General features: G+C 39.6%; 2 protein-coding genes across 8 annotated transcripts in view; both read right to left on the reverse strand.

The window, feature by feature from the left end:
• The window catches only part of osbpl3b (oxysterol binding protein-like 3b), a 30,830-nt gene extending 18,199 nt beyond the window's left edge, over positions 1 to 12,631 (reverse strand). The window contains exons 1-2 of one of the 2 annotated variants that reach the window (XM_077526881.1): positions 12,253 to 12,631; positions 537 to 676 (exon numbers count right to left, since the gene is read on the reverse strand). In XM_077526881.1, coding sequence (XP_077383007.1) covers positions 537 to 632 — 96 coding nt within the window. In that variant the 5' untranslated portion in view covers positions 633 to 676; positions 12,253 to 12,631. The remainder of the gene's footprint in view (positions 1 to 536; positions 677 to 12,252) is intronic. The other variant, XM_077526879.1, reaches the window with a different exon arrangement.
• A 569-nt stretch (positions 12,632 to 13,200) lies between these two features.
• LOC144022080 (uncharacterized) overlaps positions 13,201 to 17,033 on the reverse strand; it is a 28,783-nt gene continuing 24,950 nt past the window's right edge. For 3 of the 6 annotated variants that reach the window (XM_077526549.1, XM_077526548.1, XM_077526550.1), the window contains exons 6-11: positions 16,930 to 16,998; positions 16,690 to 16,851; positions 16,539 to 16,621; positions 16,302 to 16,449; positions 14,832 to 14,923; positions 13,201 to 14,755 (exon numbers count right to left, since the gene is read on the reverse strand). In XM_077526549.1, coding sequence (XP_077382675.1) covers positions 14,189 to 14,755; positions 14,832 to 14,923; positions 16,302 to 16,449; positions 16,539 to 16,621; positions 16,690 to 16,851; positions 16,930 to 16,951 — 1,074 coding nt within the window. In that variant the 5' untranslated portion in view covers positions 16,952 to 16,998 and the 3' untranslated portion in view covers positions 13,201 to 14,188. Of the gene's footprint in view, positions 14,756 to 14,831; positions 14,924 to 16,301; positions 16,450 to 16,538; positions 16,622 to 16,689; positions 16,894 to 16,929; positions 16,999 to 17,033 lie in introns of those variants that run through there. The other 3 variants (XM_077526553.1, XM_077526552.1, XM_077526551.1) reach the window with 2 other exon arrangements.

Genomic DNA, 17,033 nt, shown 5'->3' on the forward strand with positions numbered 1-17,033 from the left:
TGGAGCAAACAAAAAAAAAAAAAATCTGCCTTTATAGCAGCGGCCTTGTTGGTTGTGTGACCTGCGGGCAACACAGCAGTAACACTCACTTACTTTTATTTACAAATGGACAAGCTTTTGTGGCTCATGAAAAATGAATGATACACCGCTTGGAACAACCACCACAACTGTGGTGTCAATAGCTTCAGTAATTTGTGGAGGCACGAGAGAGTACTCACTCAGATTTGATAGAACTTTTCAATATCATTCATGGAATAAGGCAATAAAAATGGGACTCGGCAGAGTGCAGACCTTTGCCAAGCTGGAAACTGTGGTCTGCATATCAATGCAAAAGATTCTTTGTGCCAGGGCAAAGAAAAGTTGAACAATTTTATTTGCATTATAGCGCCTATAAAAGTGAAAGTGTATACATGAAGAAAAAACATATAACACTGCATTCCTGGAACTGTAGAGATTTGTGTTATATTTTACATACAATATACAGGGAATGGGAATCAACAAGTAAGGAGATGTGCATGATAGGCACGTTTGTTTACCTGTCGACTGTCATGTTTTGATGAGGAGCTGCTGTTGCTGCGGGACAAGGAGGAGATCTTCTGCGACATGACTGAAGGGCGCTCCTCTGAGCCCATTTCACCGCACACTAAGGCTGGAGTGCCAGCAACATTCCTTTAGCCTAGTGAGAACAAAACAGCGGACACAAGGTCATAAGGGGAATGAGGGGAAGAAAAAGATGGCTTTAATAGTCAAGGCCTCTAAAAGCTTTCCAGCTCAGTCTCACTGAAAAATGCATTAGGTTATTTGCAGTGATTCGTTTTTGTATTTCTAATATGGACTATAACAGGATGATAGGCTCTGAAAATGAAATTGACAGACAAGATTGGTCATAAAAAATGACTTTAAATGAAAGCAATAGTCTTAATAATTTACAAGTATGTGCCTTTATGGCGCCTACTGAGTGCAAGAATTTCAACGTTGAAGAATCACATCAATCAAAATATACGACGCTTTCATCGTATGAATGTTATTTGAAATTGTATGCTGAAAGCTGTGAGAGTGTGTCTCAGTTCGGCTTCAAATTGTGTGTTCATTAGCAATCTTGGAGAAGTGTGGGTACCGACTGAAGTATATGTGTGCATGTATATACAAATATATACTGTACATTACGAACATCTATATGTGTCAGTACTGACAGTCTTTTAACTAACTTTTACCTTAGATAACCCTTACTCGCAATAACTGCTCTATATTTAAAATGTGTTACATCATAAAAAGCTCAGATCCACCATGCATGACCAAGGATCTGAACAGGACAGTTGAAATGAAATGATTTTTTAATAAATACATTATTAACTGCACAAACACACTTATAGCTACATTTCTCTTTTGAGTGAAATGCTTACTATGAGAACAAATCTGGAAATTTGCCACATGTCAAAATGTTGTGAGATGTGCCATCAACAGAGACATGTGAAATCATCACTTCACCAGAGTGTAAAAATAATTGGTCCTTTTTAGTAGACAGCAACATTCAGTCAACGGACTCATTAACAGTACGCGTCTGCGTGGCTCACCATGTCAAAATATGAAAACCACGTTCTGTTTATGCATTCAACAGCTGTTTGTTATTCTAAGAGCAGTGATGGCCATTAATTAGTTGTGTTCCCCAAACCCACTTGGGAACAAGCGACAGCTTAAGTTCATTGGTATTTGTCAACATATGTGGGAGGAGATGTTAGTGACATATGGTACTATACTGTATGCAAATATTGAACAGGTGTCTTATGGAGATATGCACCAAGGCTTTTACCATAAATTAATGTAAGAATGTAAGGCATTTTCATGCACATGCAAAATAATGGACCCCCATATATAGGTATTTCTGGTCGCAAATTCAATTAGCACATTTTTAAATTTTAACGTAGCCTGTTACTCGCATGAAAAACTATTATTTGTGATTTTGATTTGTGACCAAACTCGTAAAAAAGGGGAGCTGTGATTGGTCCGCACCTGAGCCCTGAGCGACTGCGATTTTCATTTTTGTTCGCAAACAAGTAGCAAAATGGCCGCCCCCTGAGATGGATAAAAAGAGGTGGATTTTGCTGCTTCATTCATATTCCATGAACGCAATATTAATCAGAATGCCGTGTTTAGCCCGTAGGCAGTATTGGGACCCGTTTTAAGCTTGTTGGTGGTTCTGACCAAGTCATTTCAAAATAAGATACTGCCTACAGGTTAGACTATAGTGGGTAGAACATAATATTATAAAGAACATTTTTGACTTGACATCCCCTTTAACTGTTGTAAAGGTGATCTGTTCTGATCTATATGTGGGAGGAAATACCCTAAATGTAATAATTAGCCGATTACTGATAGTACCAGGATAACATTGTTCAGTTTCAGCTACAGCTATTTGTCGACAAGCACTTTGAAGCAGCAATGAGGTTAATCAGATCACCTGCTCTGCATTTGCAAGCATTGTGCTGTGTAATGGCGCCGGCCTCTCATGTTGGATGGACAAAAGCATGGTCATCTGAAACCTCCGTCCTTCAACCGGGCCTTTACACCCTCCCAACGCTTGGACCCCCATTTACAGCATCCGAATGTAGCCATCAGCAACATGGCGTCGTACTTTACCGCCACCATTTCTATGATTTGTTCATCCACATCCGATTGATCGCACAAGTGACGCAGAGGTCTGTCACAACATCGCCATTGGGGCTCGCTTTTATCTCATATAACGCGACCACTTCTCAGACTTTCATTAAGGTCAAATCGACATTACAAGAGCTACAAATTGGGGGGAACAAAACTGGGGGTCATATTCACAACATTAAAGCGCTATAGGAGACTAATTCGTAGTGGGTCGGCACTGAACTGACTCATAAAAACCGTGCGTGACACCAAACAACCTCTCTTAGTCTCTCGGCATAATCGAGACCTTTCAGCAAATCTTGCTGAGGAAATGATCTCAGTTGAGATGGGCTAATGTCTGCACTAACTAGATTGACAAAAGCTGAAAGCCTTCTATTACACTCTGCACTTCATGTTGCAGATGTTTCTCCGTCTTTACAGTCTCTCCCGAGTGTGCCAAAGGGGATGCTGACATGCCTAACGGGCTTTTAGGCTTCATTAGGATGTGAGTCGCAAGACTTTAATTTCTCTTGGTTGAAGCGATCTAACGTACTGTTGTTTCAAACGTTAAATCAGTCGATATTAACGTATAAATAAATGCAGTGCAGCGTTGTGTGAACACATTATCTCTGCGTGCACAGGCGGGTGATCTCGCTTAAAAACAAAAGCTCCTGCCTTTGTTGTTAAGTTTCTTTGTTGCGCTGATGGCCGTACATCCATCTGGATTGGTGCCAGTTTATAAGGCTTTGCTTAATTTAACTAGACGTTGTTTCCCTTGCAAGACTTGCCTAAGGCCAGCTTGTCTTGAGCAGAAAGGTTATTCTTGCTGTCTTTAAGAACATTCTTGCACTGATACCTAACAATGTGCCTGATTCTGTTGCAATAACATCTAAAAGATGTTTGGGTTTTTTTCATGACACAACATATTTCAGTTGCTTTTTTCTCCATTTTTGTGTAAAATTTTTTTTCCTCAAGTATGATGAAAGTGCACAAGAAAGAGGGCTCAGCAAGTCTATATTAGAATGTTTTAAGTAGGGATGGGCGAGTACCGATACCAGCCTTTTTTCAAGTACTCGAGTACTCGTGACGCAGACGAGTACAAGCGAGCGATGGCAGAGGGGGAAGACGTTAAGTGAGTCCTCCTTGACTGTAACTGGCGCTAGCTTGCAGCAGTTTTTCACCAAAACTTCACCGGTTTGGAAATACCTCAAAATTGTGAATCTTAAACTAAAAGAGCATTTTTGTGTTTTATTTTGAGCGTTAAGACTATTGAAGAGTGACTGTGCTGTTTTTTTTGTTTTTGTTTTTGTCAAAATTAAAGGAAATATATTTCTTTAAAAATATCTTTTAGACATTTTTTTTATTTGTCAAAATGTACTACTGGTATCGGCAGTTGGTATCGGTATCGGTGAGTACTGAGGGTCTGAGTATCGGTATCGGTCTGAAAAAAAAAGTGGTATCGAACATCCCTAGTTTTAAGTATTGAAACAGTTGTTTTTGTTTTGTTTTTTTACCACTTAGGTCAAAATAAATACAAAGCAAAGAAAAAAAAAAGACAGATTTAATGAGGTTGTATTCAAAAAGCGTATTCAGACCAAAGTAGCAACTTCCAAGATAGAAAGCGTTAGGATAGTTAGGGAAGTACTTACAATTGCAGTCTGACAAGTTTTCCTCATTTTCACTGTCAAATGAGAACACTACGGGCAATAACCTTTTCATTAGCTATGTCACAAGAAGATTTGTGAAAGCTTAACATATTTCTTCAGCATGTTTTGTGAAGAGCGCCGGCAATTAGGATGGTACAATGTGAGGTTGGGAAAAAAAATAGGAAGAAAGAAAATCATCACTTGGGCATTTTCCACAATAATTTCCTTTTTAAAAAGAGTTCATTAAAATGCCCATGCTGTCAGAAGCATCTAATTATAACAGGTAGCTCTATAACCCCTAACTTCTACTGAGATTGTAGTCAGTCAGAAGACTTTTCAAGGAAGACAGAGGGAGGCAATAAAAGAAGACAATAGAAAAGGACATCCCTCTAAAATGTTAAATGTGGCCATGCACACAAATGTCACAACAAAAACAAAAATTGCTTAATTCCGAAAAAAGCGCAATCAAAACAGTTTCGCCATCACCGACTAGTACTGGCATGACACATTTTCTTTATTTGCCTATTTCAGCATTTCATATGTGTGTGTGTGTGTGTGTGGGGGGGGGGGGGGGGGGGGGGGGGTGTTTTATGTGTGTATATAAAGGGCTCTTGTTGATGTTGCTGTAAATCTGTGAAATGTTTACGAAACACAAAGGAAAAAAAATGTGTTTTGACTCAGCATTATTGTCTAACTGTACTCTTAGAATCTTAACTGAGAGGAACTGAGAAACTGGATTTTCTCATGCATGATAGAAAAATAGGTGGATTTACACTGCAAGGTGATTTTTTTTATTTTTTTTATTTTTTTTTTGCCCTTAATAGGCACAATTCAGATATCGCTGGCCCCAGACCGGAACCTCAAAAGTCACAATTTGGCAAATGTATATTTTTTAAGAAATCTATACTGTTGGTTAGTCAAAAAAATTAAAATAAGAGCGTTGGAAGAGGGAAACATCTAAAACATGCAGGATAGTAGCCCTCAAGGATCCTATTTTGACACCCCTGGTGTACAAAGTTGCTCCATTTGTCAAAAGTAAAGTAGAGACACTTTTTTTGGCCTACATTGGCACAAAATATGAACATGTTCCATATATAAGTGTGACCTACTGCTCTGTACACTAAAAATAGAAAGACTTTAATGACGACCATAAATCCGATATAAGCCCAGTGGGATACAAGTCTTTCATGCCCTGTCATGTCTGTGTGTCCTGCCCCTCCCCCGTTATGTGTTCACCTGCTCCTGATTGCGCCTTTCCTCACCTGTGCCTCGTTATCCCTGATTACCTTCTGTATTTAACTTCATGAATCATCCCATCAGCAATTTGCTGTACCTTGTCATCAAGTTCCAGCATCTTTTGTTCATGCTGCCGACTCAAAGCAAGTTTAAGATTGACCTTGCTTGGATACTGTTGCCAATGCTGACCTATTGTCAGTGTACTGAACCTTCCTATCTAGTGTTGTTTTGTAACCGTCTTTTGCCTGGCATCTTTCATTTGGCTCCTACCTGTGCTACTGTTCATGGCAGGAGAATCGTTTAGTATGCCTGACCATACCTTCTAAGAAAAAAAACAACACAGATGGTAACGCCTGCACAGATCTGCTTAAGGCCCGATGGGCAAAGGCTGCCAAACTCAGAGGGAGAGGGTCCAAATAACGGACTTATGCTGCTTCAAATGTGGCAAATGACATCTACAACAACACCATTCAACTCATGCTTCATTCATAGTCGGAAATATCAAACACATTCACCACTCGGTATCCTGTTAATCAACCACATCCTCAACAACACACACACACACGAGTGGTTCCTGTTATATTCAATGTGTGGGGAACTGTGACGGCTTTATAACTCAACAGCAGCTCATTAGGAGTTTGAGGAGCCCGAACTTCTCAATACATGCTGACAAAAGAGCACTAAAGGACATAAATGTGCTGATCTTATAGGAAGCCCTCGCTCTGCACAATAATAACCTGCACAATCAGCCGCTGCGTTCCGAACGCAAGATTACAACACAATTCAACTGCTCTGCTAATGGCGGCTTGCTGTTAACCTCTTCTGTCACTTTAATATAGAGGTGTTTACCAAGAAAAGAGAGGAGGTTCCTGTTGCTGAATGAGACATACTGAAAGCTGAAAAAAAAATATTGACACCGCTGTAAGTCATTTCTAGCAGCGTATTAAGGACAGCTCTCAATATGATGCAGTGCTGGAATCTACTCACACACACCACACAATAATAGACATTGTTAACTCACTGAATCCCAAAAACGTGTAAAAACGTTTTTTCAACACTTTGTCCTTCACTCCCAAAAAACGTTTATTTATTTATTATTTATTTATTTATTTATTTATTTATGCAATAGCAAGCTTTGATGCAGCTTCTGACATGAAGAGGTGGCTTAAAGCAATGGCAGCTATTGAAGCCAGCAGGTGGCAGCACAGTATAAGCGATCAGCGAGGGCCATGTTGCAACAAGCTCTTTTTGTCAGTGTTTTTACCAGGAATATCTCTAAGTCAGGACGAAACTTAGCTATATTCTAATGCTGTGCTGCAAAATGGAAACAGATACTAACACACTTTTTTTCCCTGATGAAAGCAGAGACTATAATCTTTCTTTTCGTGTGTTCCATGTTTTTATAGCAATAGAACACAATATTCTGTGGGCCTTGCAAAATCAGTCAAAATCATACAAAACAGCCAGAAGCAAAGAGGGTTGCTTCAGTGAAAGTGGCTGGGAGTGAATGAGTTAAATGAATACCTCTAAAACAGAGCACCATTATCTTTATAAAAGGCACCTTTTCTGTATTTGATGTCAGAGGGACGATTAAATGTGTCCATGGGGGATAATAAAGCCGCACAGTCCCACTTGTCAGGTAAAATGCACTCTGGTCCACAATTTTGAATACATCTGAACTGTGTTTAGAAATGGCACTGCCTTGAGATAAATTAGCAGGGAAAAAAACAAATGTTTGGAGGCATTTTATTGGTTCCCAAATTCCGACAGCTGTGTCAACAAAGCCTTCCTCTTTCGTTAAAGTGGATTCATGAATAAATCATGAATATCACTTTAATAGTTTGAAAACAAGGTGGCTGCAGATACAAAGAAGGAGCCTAAAAATATTTGTTCAAATAGTTTGTGTTTTTGTATGTCTTATAAAGCCTTAAAAGTCAAGAGGGCCATTTTATTAAGCTGATTATTAGTTAAAATAATCTATTAATAGCATTAGCTTAATAGCAAAGCAGTTGGTGAAAAGTAGCACTGTCATTGCAAAGAGGTGTTCCTAATATTATGTCTTCTCCATGATTACGTACAAATAAGTTTAGGTGACGTGAATAGTGAGCGTGAAACCTCCCACTGTAGAAAATAAGCTTGCTTAATTGACAGACGTCAAGTTGACGGAATAAGATTACAGTAGTACAGTAGCATTCTCCTTTCGTTAAAGTGCATTCATGAATAAATCATAAAATAACAAACACACAGAAGAAGCCTGAAACACACAGCACTTACTTCTGACAACACGCGTAACAAATTAGTGCTAAAATATGCCTTACAAGTCAAAAGGGGCTTTTTAGCATGCTAATTCAGCATCTTAACTCTTATTAGCATTTATGCCAAATGGATTGTTGTTGCGCAGTTTGCAATGTGGAATTTTAAAAAGTATTCAGCATGTTATTCAGTCATGTTATTTCCAACTAATTGTGTAGGTTATTTGTGATTGTAAATTATAAATTTTACGGCATTAGCTTAAATTCAGCTATCTGGATGAAGTCAATGCCAAGCATTCATAACCTCCATTGCCAAGAGATGCTCCTAAAATTATGTCTACACTAATTAATCAAACATAAGGACAGGTCCAAAAGGCTTTAACTGTATATTTACGGTTTCTTAAGTAAACTTGATTAATTGACAGTGGTCAACCTGATGGAATATGACCACAGTAGTTCAAAAGCAAAAAAATCTGTAAAAAGCACTTCCCACTTAAATACATAGTGACCACTTTAATTAATTTAGTTACGAAAATTCTGATCATCTGTGAAATTATTTCATATGTGTGATTGTTTTTACATTAAAAAGATCTGAAAGTGCAGCCTGTGTTAAAAATTCATGTGGAGTTTCTGGTGGAGTGTGTTTGAGCTTCCTTCTGCCTCTGATGCCTGAAGGAGGCTGCAGACTGGCACAGCAAGCTGCTATTAAAAAATGTCAGCGTGTCACTATAATGAGTACAGAGACACAATCAGGCAGAAATAAATTGCATTATGAAACGTTTAAGGATGATCGTGAATATTATAAACTGTAATAATCAGTGTGACTTAAATGTATACTGCAGGCTAACTGTTGTTTTTCCATCGTTTTAGAAATGTCCCTAAACAAGTTGCTGCGTGACACAAAAAGAGGGAACACCTGTGTATACATGAGATCGGAAACAGATTATCTCTGCTGCTGCAATTTATCTACTTCCTGAAACGTTTGTCTTCTTTTCTTTTCTTGCTCTAATACTGAGCTAATGCGATCTGAGTCATAAAATATATAGCTCACAACACAGTATGACGCCAATGTTATTGACATATCCCTTTGAAGCTCCTTAGTCACATGACTGAGTATGTGGGTACAAACCTGAAGAAGGTGACATCTAATGAGTCCCTTTACAGTTGTTATGTTTAGCAGCTCTGAAGGAGGTGAGTCACATGCACCTGGCGTGACGCACATTTGCTTACTTAGGGACTCTCCCTCAGGATTAAGATCACATTTTCCAGGTTCAGGTTGTAAAGAAAAAGTAAATAAATAGTTACATCAAATTAAAGCTGTAGAAAACAAAGTCTGGAGAGTAAAATTTGCTGGCCCAAATTGCCTCCCAGCTATAAGTGATATTTTTATATAATATGACTGATTTTAAATAGAATGAGGGGAGCCGATTCAATTGGCCAGAAGTCGGCTGCGTTCCATCGCACAGCGGTGCAAACGCTTTCTCCCATCTGCGCTAGAAAGAAAATACTAGGGCCCAAAGTGTTAACTGCTGAGCCCATTTGAATGTCATTGCTAACCAAAACAGCAGGACTGAAGCACGTAACCAGTCTCTGAAGAATTACTGTATGGAGACTTATCACTAGTGTTGTTCCGATACCGATACTGGTATCGGCAGCGGTGCCGATACTGCATAAAAACAGTGGTATCGGTATCGGTGACTACTCACAAGTAACATGCCGATACCAATAATTCCAACCCTAATATAGGATTTTGGATGCAGCATCTTGTGTCTTGCTTGTGCATAACATTCACTGATATATGACATGTTCACTGCATGCCGATCTAAGATATCCTATTGGCCCTTGAATGCTCTGAACCAATGGCAGTACAGCTTTTTCATGTTGAGGAAAAAAAAAACTTAAGTATCGGTATGGTATCGGTATCGGCCGATACTGCAAAACTGGGTATCGGTATCGGTATCGCGAGCCAAAAAACAGTATCGGAACAACACTACTTATCACCTTACGTATTTCTGACTGAAAACCAACAGAATTGAATGTTAACCAAAAGCCCGCCAGTCTCTAAGCAACATTGCCTCTTTGGGTTCGCACCGCCACTGACAAATGATGCCATTAACGGCATCCAATTGAAGCCAAGTCTAGAAAATCCATCACGTCAGACCTAAACACGAGTGGTAATGCACGCAGGACTGATTCTCTGTATGGATTCTGTTGAATTAGGAGCAGCTGCAAGGGGGTAAACAATTTGTGCCAAATAAAAAGAGAAGCGGCCTGGCAGACCGAATGCTGAGAGGGACAAGTGCCCAAGCGTTAAAGAAGGAAGCAGTGTGTTGGCACGCTCCCCAGTGGATAAATCATTTGAATTGGAAAACTTGAAGGAAATGATGCATGGTGTCTACAAATCCATCACTCGGAATACACTGCTTGTGCCAAGGAGTACAGTTCGAGCTCCTTTGAGCATTTACAGTGAACTCAACAGATGGCTGATCATGTCAGCTTGGACACTGCTGTAATGTTCAAGCACATAATTGAAAGAAAACTATTATTTTGTTGCTGCGATTGGCTGGCAACCAGTCCAGGGTGTCCCCCGCCTACTGCCCAGAGCCAGCTGAGATAGGCGCCAGCACCCCCCGCGACCCTTGTGAGGAATAAGCGGTCAAGAAAATGGATGGATGGATGGATATTATTTTGTTGTTGTTGTTTTTTTGTTTTTTTTTGTACTGGACAGCAGGCAAGATAGAAACGTGTGCACCATGTTCCTACATCACAATAAGTTCCATTTCCCCTTCTATGGTGTTCATAACTCAATCGAAACCTCAATTACTGATCACAGAAAAGCAAAACACCTGTGAAGTTATTTCTTTTGATGCACAGTCTCGTGATTTGAGAATTACATGACCTTAGGGCATCCTTTCACTTTGGCATACAGAGCCACAAACATGGAATTTGGTTGCTGTTTTTTTTTTTCTTTTTTTTTTTTTATCAGAAAAGTAGCTTTGTCCATTTTACCCTGGCTATAAAATATGACCACACAACCCATTTTGGGTCCAGACCCTCCATCTTGGAAACCCTGATCATGCACACATTGTCACATTTGAACCAAGTGTGGACAATACAAAACCTAAGGGGATGGTAATTAAAGATGTGCAGTGATAATTAAATCATCCTGGTACAGAATTAGTACATCCATTAATTTTTTATAGCACTTGTCCTCGTCAGGGTCGCTCGCGGGTGAGCTGGAGTGCACCTCAGCTAACTTTTGCCTGATTGCAAGGCAAATGGAGACAACCATTCTCACTTACAATTTGGACACTTCTGATTTACAGTCTTCAATGAATGTAACATGAATGGAGTATGACAAGAAGATGAAAGTTCACACATGAAGGCCGGCGCCAAGAATAGAACCCCAAACCTCAGAAGTGTGATGCAGACGTGCTAACCACTAGGTCACAGCGTTGCTCCACAATTGATATACGTACTCCAGAATTAACTTCTGAACTTCTCTTTTTTTTCTTTTTCTTGGCAGACCAATCACGCTCTGTCAGAGAGCCAGTGAGGAATGTTAATGATGGAGGACACCAAATTTGGCACCAGCACATCTTCGGCTTTAGCAGACACTAATCTCTTCCACCGGAATTAATTGCTTTGGAGCAAATAAAAACTTCAAACTTGGTCAGGGTCTTGCGGAGGAACTGGGAGCTAATCTCCAATCTTGTGCAGTGTTTCACATGAGAAAACCCACCAAAGCAAGAACATGCAAACTCCACACTGAAAGGCACGTATGCAAACCAACTGTCTACCTTGCCGCCTCCATTGTGAATGACTAAGTAATCATAATCAGGCTAGCAGGTATCAATCAAGGCTGCGCTTTCAATCATGCGCTCAGGAGGAAAAACAGCTCTGCATCATTGAAGCTGACAAGCAGACTTGCTTCCGTCTTCAGTTCCTATCAATAAGTGGTACACATTCCCAGTAGCCACATAGCAAGCCCCCTTGTACGCATTACCTGAAAGGCTCCTCTGTCCGGCAGTGCACCCAAAGGATGCTGCGTTGTTCGTTAAATCCCAGCTTGTGTGAATGTCAGCCAGTCATGTTGACCTCAAAAGTTGTGCAAGTCTGTGTTGCATTTATAAAGAAATATGTGGGTGTTAGCTCATGACTAATATAGAGAAACTGACTAAAGAAATTATTTGCGTCTTGGCTGTTGCAGTAACGCACTAACAGTGGGTGTGAGATGCTGAGATGCACTCAGTGACTTACCGGTACTGTAACATCTTAGCATGCATGAGCAATTGCTTGTCACTTTCTTAATAATACATTACTCATAGCTTTGGCGTCTCATGAATTTTAATAAGTGCTTTTACCTTCTGAGTTCAAAACAAGACGCCGTTTCTGTTCAAAGACGAGGCTAAAAGTATAAATTAACTTTATACTACTTGTAAAACGGTCTTTAAATAACAGAAATGAACAAAGAGCACACTCACCTTGACAGAGTTGCAGATGTGATTTTCTGATGATGATGATGATGATGATGGATGCTTCCGAAGTGGCACAAAAAAAAAAAGATACAGGCAGTGAAAATGACAGAAGACACTGAATTAAGCAGACCCCCTTCTGGTTCGTGACACGCAGATACAGTAAGGAGAAAAAAAAACCTTCATTTGCTCACCGCTGCACGCAGAAGGTGGATACTTGGTCGCTGATCCAAATAAGAGCCAATTAGAGTTAAGAAGGAAGGTGACGAAACGGTAAAAGGCGGGGCTTGTGTTTTCCGCTGTGTGCTTTTATGACGTATGTTGGGGACCCCAAAGATTCAATTATGTCATTTAAAACTTTCCATTCTTTGACGTAGTGTAACTCTTTAGAGTAAATCTCTTCATACGGACTACGTGAGGACGTTTGAACTAATACGGAAGAGTAGACTGATTATAACGTTGAGTGACATGACTGAGAGGGTGGGGGGGACTAAAAATGATGGTGGACCTAATATGATGTCATACTGCCTTCTATTGACCAAGTGGTGGAATTGCAGCTTTGCAGTTCAGAGACCCCAAAATAAAGGAAGCTCATTTTTGGAGACTGGTTTTGATTTGAGAGTTACAGTAAAATTAACCTAGAAAGTCAACTGCTCAATTTATTGAATATCAATTAAAAGAGAAGTTTTTATTTTTTATTTTTGTTTTTTTACATATTGTAAAGAATAAGAGATGGGTCATTAAATTGTTTGTGCAGTATATACAGCACCTGTATTTTGAAGTTCCTTCTGAAAATAAATGGATCCTTATCCATTTGGTTGGCATGTATTTACTCCTACATAATTTGCATTGTCTGTTAAACGTATTTACGATTATATGGACAGAAAAACTGCACAGGGAGGCAAAGCAACCACAAATTTATTGCAGGTTATCATCAGTTGCTGTACTTTTTATTTTTTTTAATTTTTTTATTACTGCCAATAAAAATAAATGTGCATAAAAGTCCCGTACGCACTAAAAGAAATGAACCAATGTGATCCCATTTATCATCAAGTTCCTGTCAGAGAAGGAGCAGTAAAAAGTTGAAGCCCAAAAGAGAAGGGCTGCAACAGTTAGTCCATGTTTTCTTTTTTTGTGTGTGTCAAATATCAATGTCATTTTATTTTAAAAGCATAAATGAATGAAAGTAAAAATGAAAAGAATGTTACATCACTCTGAGCTGCGGGTCAGGCCTCAAGGACTTTATGTCACAAAGCGTCGGTTTGAAAGCAATGGTTGAAGCCCTTTTTCTCCTGTCTGAATGTTTGCCTTTTACTTTTAACAATTTTTCTACTGTTAAAATATTTAAAGTCAATTTTTTACTTTCATATATGTGGTTCATTTTGACTACAATTCAGCTGCTATTCTGACCTGTATATATGGCTGGCTAGCCGATAGTTCAAGACTTTTGAAGCCGCCATATTGCTCCTCCCAGGAAACGTTTATCAGTATATGTTCCTATACATTTACAGTATCAAAATTGGAGAAGATTTGAGACAGTACTTAGTAGAAAAAACGTGATTTATGATGTTTTAAATGAGATAAACAAACAGACATTTTACAACTTGCCTTAAATACATGTATAAATTATATGTTTAATGATGTTTACAGGAGGAATCCTGTATATTTTTTAATTAATTAATCGTTCATTGTTTAATTAGTTAATTATTAAGATTTATAACTGTAATTCAACAAAAGATGCCTCTGCCAAATATAATAAGGGGGGCTTAGGAACAGAGCGATAAAAGAAAAGGGGAGTGTTCAAAGCAGCACACACCGTATCTGCTCGCGAGATGGGAGGAGTAAGATGGCCGCCCCGCGGCTTCAACGGCTTGCACGTGCGTATGGGCTATCGCCTATCCAGTCATATACACATCAGTGAGCTGCCAAAAGTTGATTGACAAGATTATCCGTGGATGATGCTAGAGTTAACGCCATAGAACTCGTGTTGCTTTCCTGTGTACAAATGGTCTCTCATGTCCAAAGAAGGGTATGTGATGGAGTTGTTGAAGACGCGATGGGCCTTTGACCTGCTATAATCCGCTTGCATGCGCGCAAGGTCCGCACGTGCAGTTTTTCTACAGCTGGCAGTTCTTCCCACAGGTGTGATGCCAGGCAGCACACAAAGCGGTGACAGATTGCATTGGACATCTCGGTCGACTGTCAACACGGGAGGCTTTGCGCGGTTTTCATCAAAGTGCACTTTTGCTTCCTCCTTGCTCTCCACTTGATTTGACTCAATGGCTTGTGTTCCAACACTCACAGAGTGCGAGGAATTAGAAACAACGTTGAGTGGACTCGTTGTTTTATTGCATTGAACTGTCTGAGAGTCATGTTGGCTTCGAGCTGAAGTAGCGTCTTGGTTTGTAGCTGCTGAAAACAAAATGTCAGCATAAGTGCTATTCAGGTTTCTCCCCTGTCTTCTTATCGCTGCTTGTCTCGGTTTGGAGGCAGCCGGCATATAAATAGTTCTCTGGAGGAAAAGCTTTTCATTAGGGACCGTGGTATGATTTTTTGTTGTTGTTGATTTTAATTGTGTATTTTCTCACCTCTGTTCCCAGTCGTGTGGAAATTGAAGACTTCCCAGCAGGATTACATCCTTTTCCCCAGAATTCATCAATTTTACCAGTCTGGTGAAACCCTTGGGGAAAAAAAGAAATCTAAACAATGAAGCTCATCAAGAGAGTACTATACTGGACACAATGAAACACACTTAATTGCCTGGGCCCCAAGATTTCCAGGGGGGCCTAATGTTTCATTTAAAAAATGATTAATAAGGGTTGTCTTCCATTTGAATAAATTATTATTGTTTTGGTTTTAATTCACGCACCTATCGCGTGCGTCTTTTCCTGGGACAACGATATTTCTAAGGGCCCCCAAATGTTTCCCAAAAGCGGAATTTAATAAGAGTTACCTTCCATTTAAAGATTTTAAAAAATTGTTTTCGCCTTCATTCGCATGTTTAAAAAAACAAAACAAAAACACATCAAATGCTTAATCATGATTGTTTCTAGTGCTCCTCCTACACCAAGATTTCTAAGGGCCCCAAATGTTCATAAAAACAAAATTTAATAAGAATGATCTGCCATTTAAACACATTTTTATTGTTTTTGTCTTCCTTCACATGCTTAAAAACTCATCAAATATTTAATCATGATTGTTTTGAGTGCTCTTCCTTCTTCTTATGTAATGAACTATTTCATCTCCTTACTGTTTGATTCAGAAAGAGGGTAACAATAAGCAATGCAAACTAGTTGGCACAGTGTGCAGAAAATGAAGCAGAGATATCCCAGGAGAGTGGAGAAAAACTCAAGGCGAGAGGAAAATTACAAAATTAATTACAAAAGATTCAACCTACATGGTGACACTCTGAAATTCTGGAATTTCTCACACAGACCCGAACGATCGGGTTGGGAGGCGGTCTCCAAGTACTCACTTCATAGCGCCGCCTGTGAGATTACCTTGACCAATTTTACATCATCCACCCATGGAGGTCTACTTACAGTTCCTTATATACCAACTTTGCGCGCTTCAATCACAGGCATGGACTCCAGCAAGTCTTTTTTTGCTTCTGCAACGTCAAAAACTGTGCACCTTTAGCACACAAGTAGTTGGCCCTGTTCACACCCACAACGACGCAAACACTGATCTCTAACTTTCCTCATCTATGAAAATACCTAAAAAAAGACAACTCCGCCCATGTTGAGCATAAAAATCGAGCCATTTCAAGAAAATTTTGTGTACCTTTTGCAAGATATGCTTAATTTTTTTTTGTTAGGTGCGTAAAGGTTGCTAGGGAATTTTGAAAAGTTGCAATACTTTTCTGCTGGACATATCGCAACTGTTCCCAATGCCTACGACAATGCAATATCATATCACTGGTCTGTGCAGTCCCAAAATAATTGAGGGCACCACTCCAGTGATCGGCCATTATGTATTTGCATCTGACATCATATAATAGCTGCATTGAGTGTCTATTTCACCTTCTTGCAAGGACCATTAATTTAAAAGGCATTTACCTTTATAGTGCATCTGATACGAGGTGACCCAGTGCATCTTATCGATGTTCTCCAACATGTTACTTGTCCGTTCAGAATCCTTGGACACGACTGCCCTTGTGGGATGTGGGTACAAGGCATGCCTAACTCCCCTCACAGGTTTTGGGCGCTGAAAACAAAAATGATTATAAAAGCTCAATTATGTAGATGGGTAAGGTATATTGAATTTTGTAGAAATTTACATAAAAGTTCATTTACCTCCACAACGCTAAAATCTCCTGTCCATTTGGCTATCTTCGCCCTTGTGATTGGCTCCAAAATATCACGCCTGAACAGATCACCTGAATGAGGAAGTAACAGTCCATTATGTCACTTTATGCCACCCGCTACCCAAATATTCTCGTCGTACCATTCTCTTGGCTGATTACAGTAACCTTTGGTGTAGGTGGGACATTGGGGCTGACAAAAGGGAACCGGGCTGCCCTGACTCCTGCCCGATGATCACCTGTCGACCGGAAGGATGGGAACATCTCAAAACGGGAGATGTGGGATGCATAAGGATGTTGGAATGCTAAGAAAAACACATATTTACTCCTTGTCTGTCTTGTTTACCGTATAGCTAATCAATGATACAAATATGATTACTCACGTCTGATCATTGAGGAGTGCATCACTTTTCTTTGTTACATCACTGATGTCACAGTGACTCAAAGTTTCCCTGTGAAAGGACAAGAGGAATCAGTAATGGTTAGT

Source organism: Festucalex cinctus, chromosome 7 (assembly GCF_051991245.1).
Source record: "Festucalex cinctus isolate MCC-2025b chromosome 7, RoL_Fcin_1.0, whole genome shotgun sequence".
Classification (NCBI taxonomy): Eukaryota; Metazoa; Chordata; class Actinopteri; order Syngnathiformes; family Syngnathidae; genus Festucalex; species Festucalex cinctus.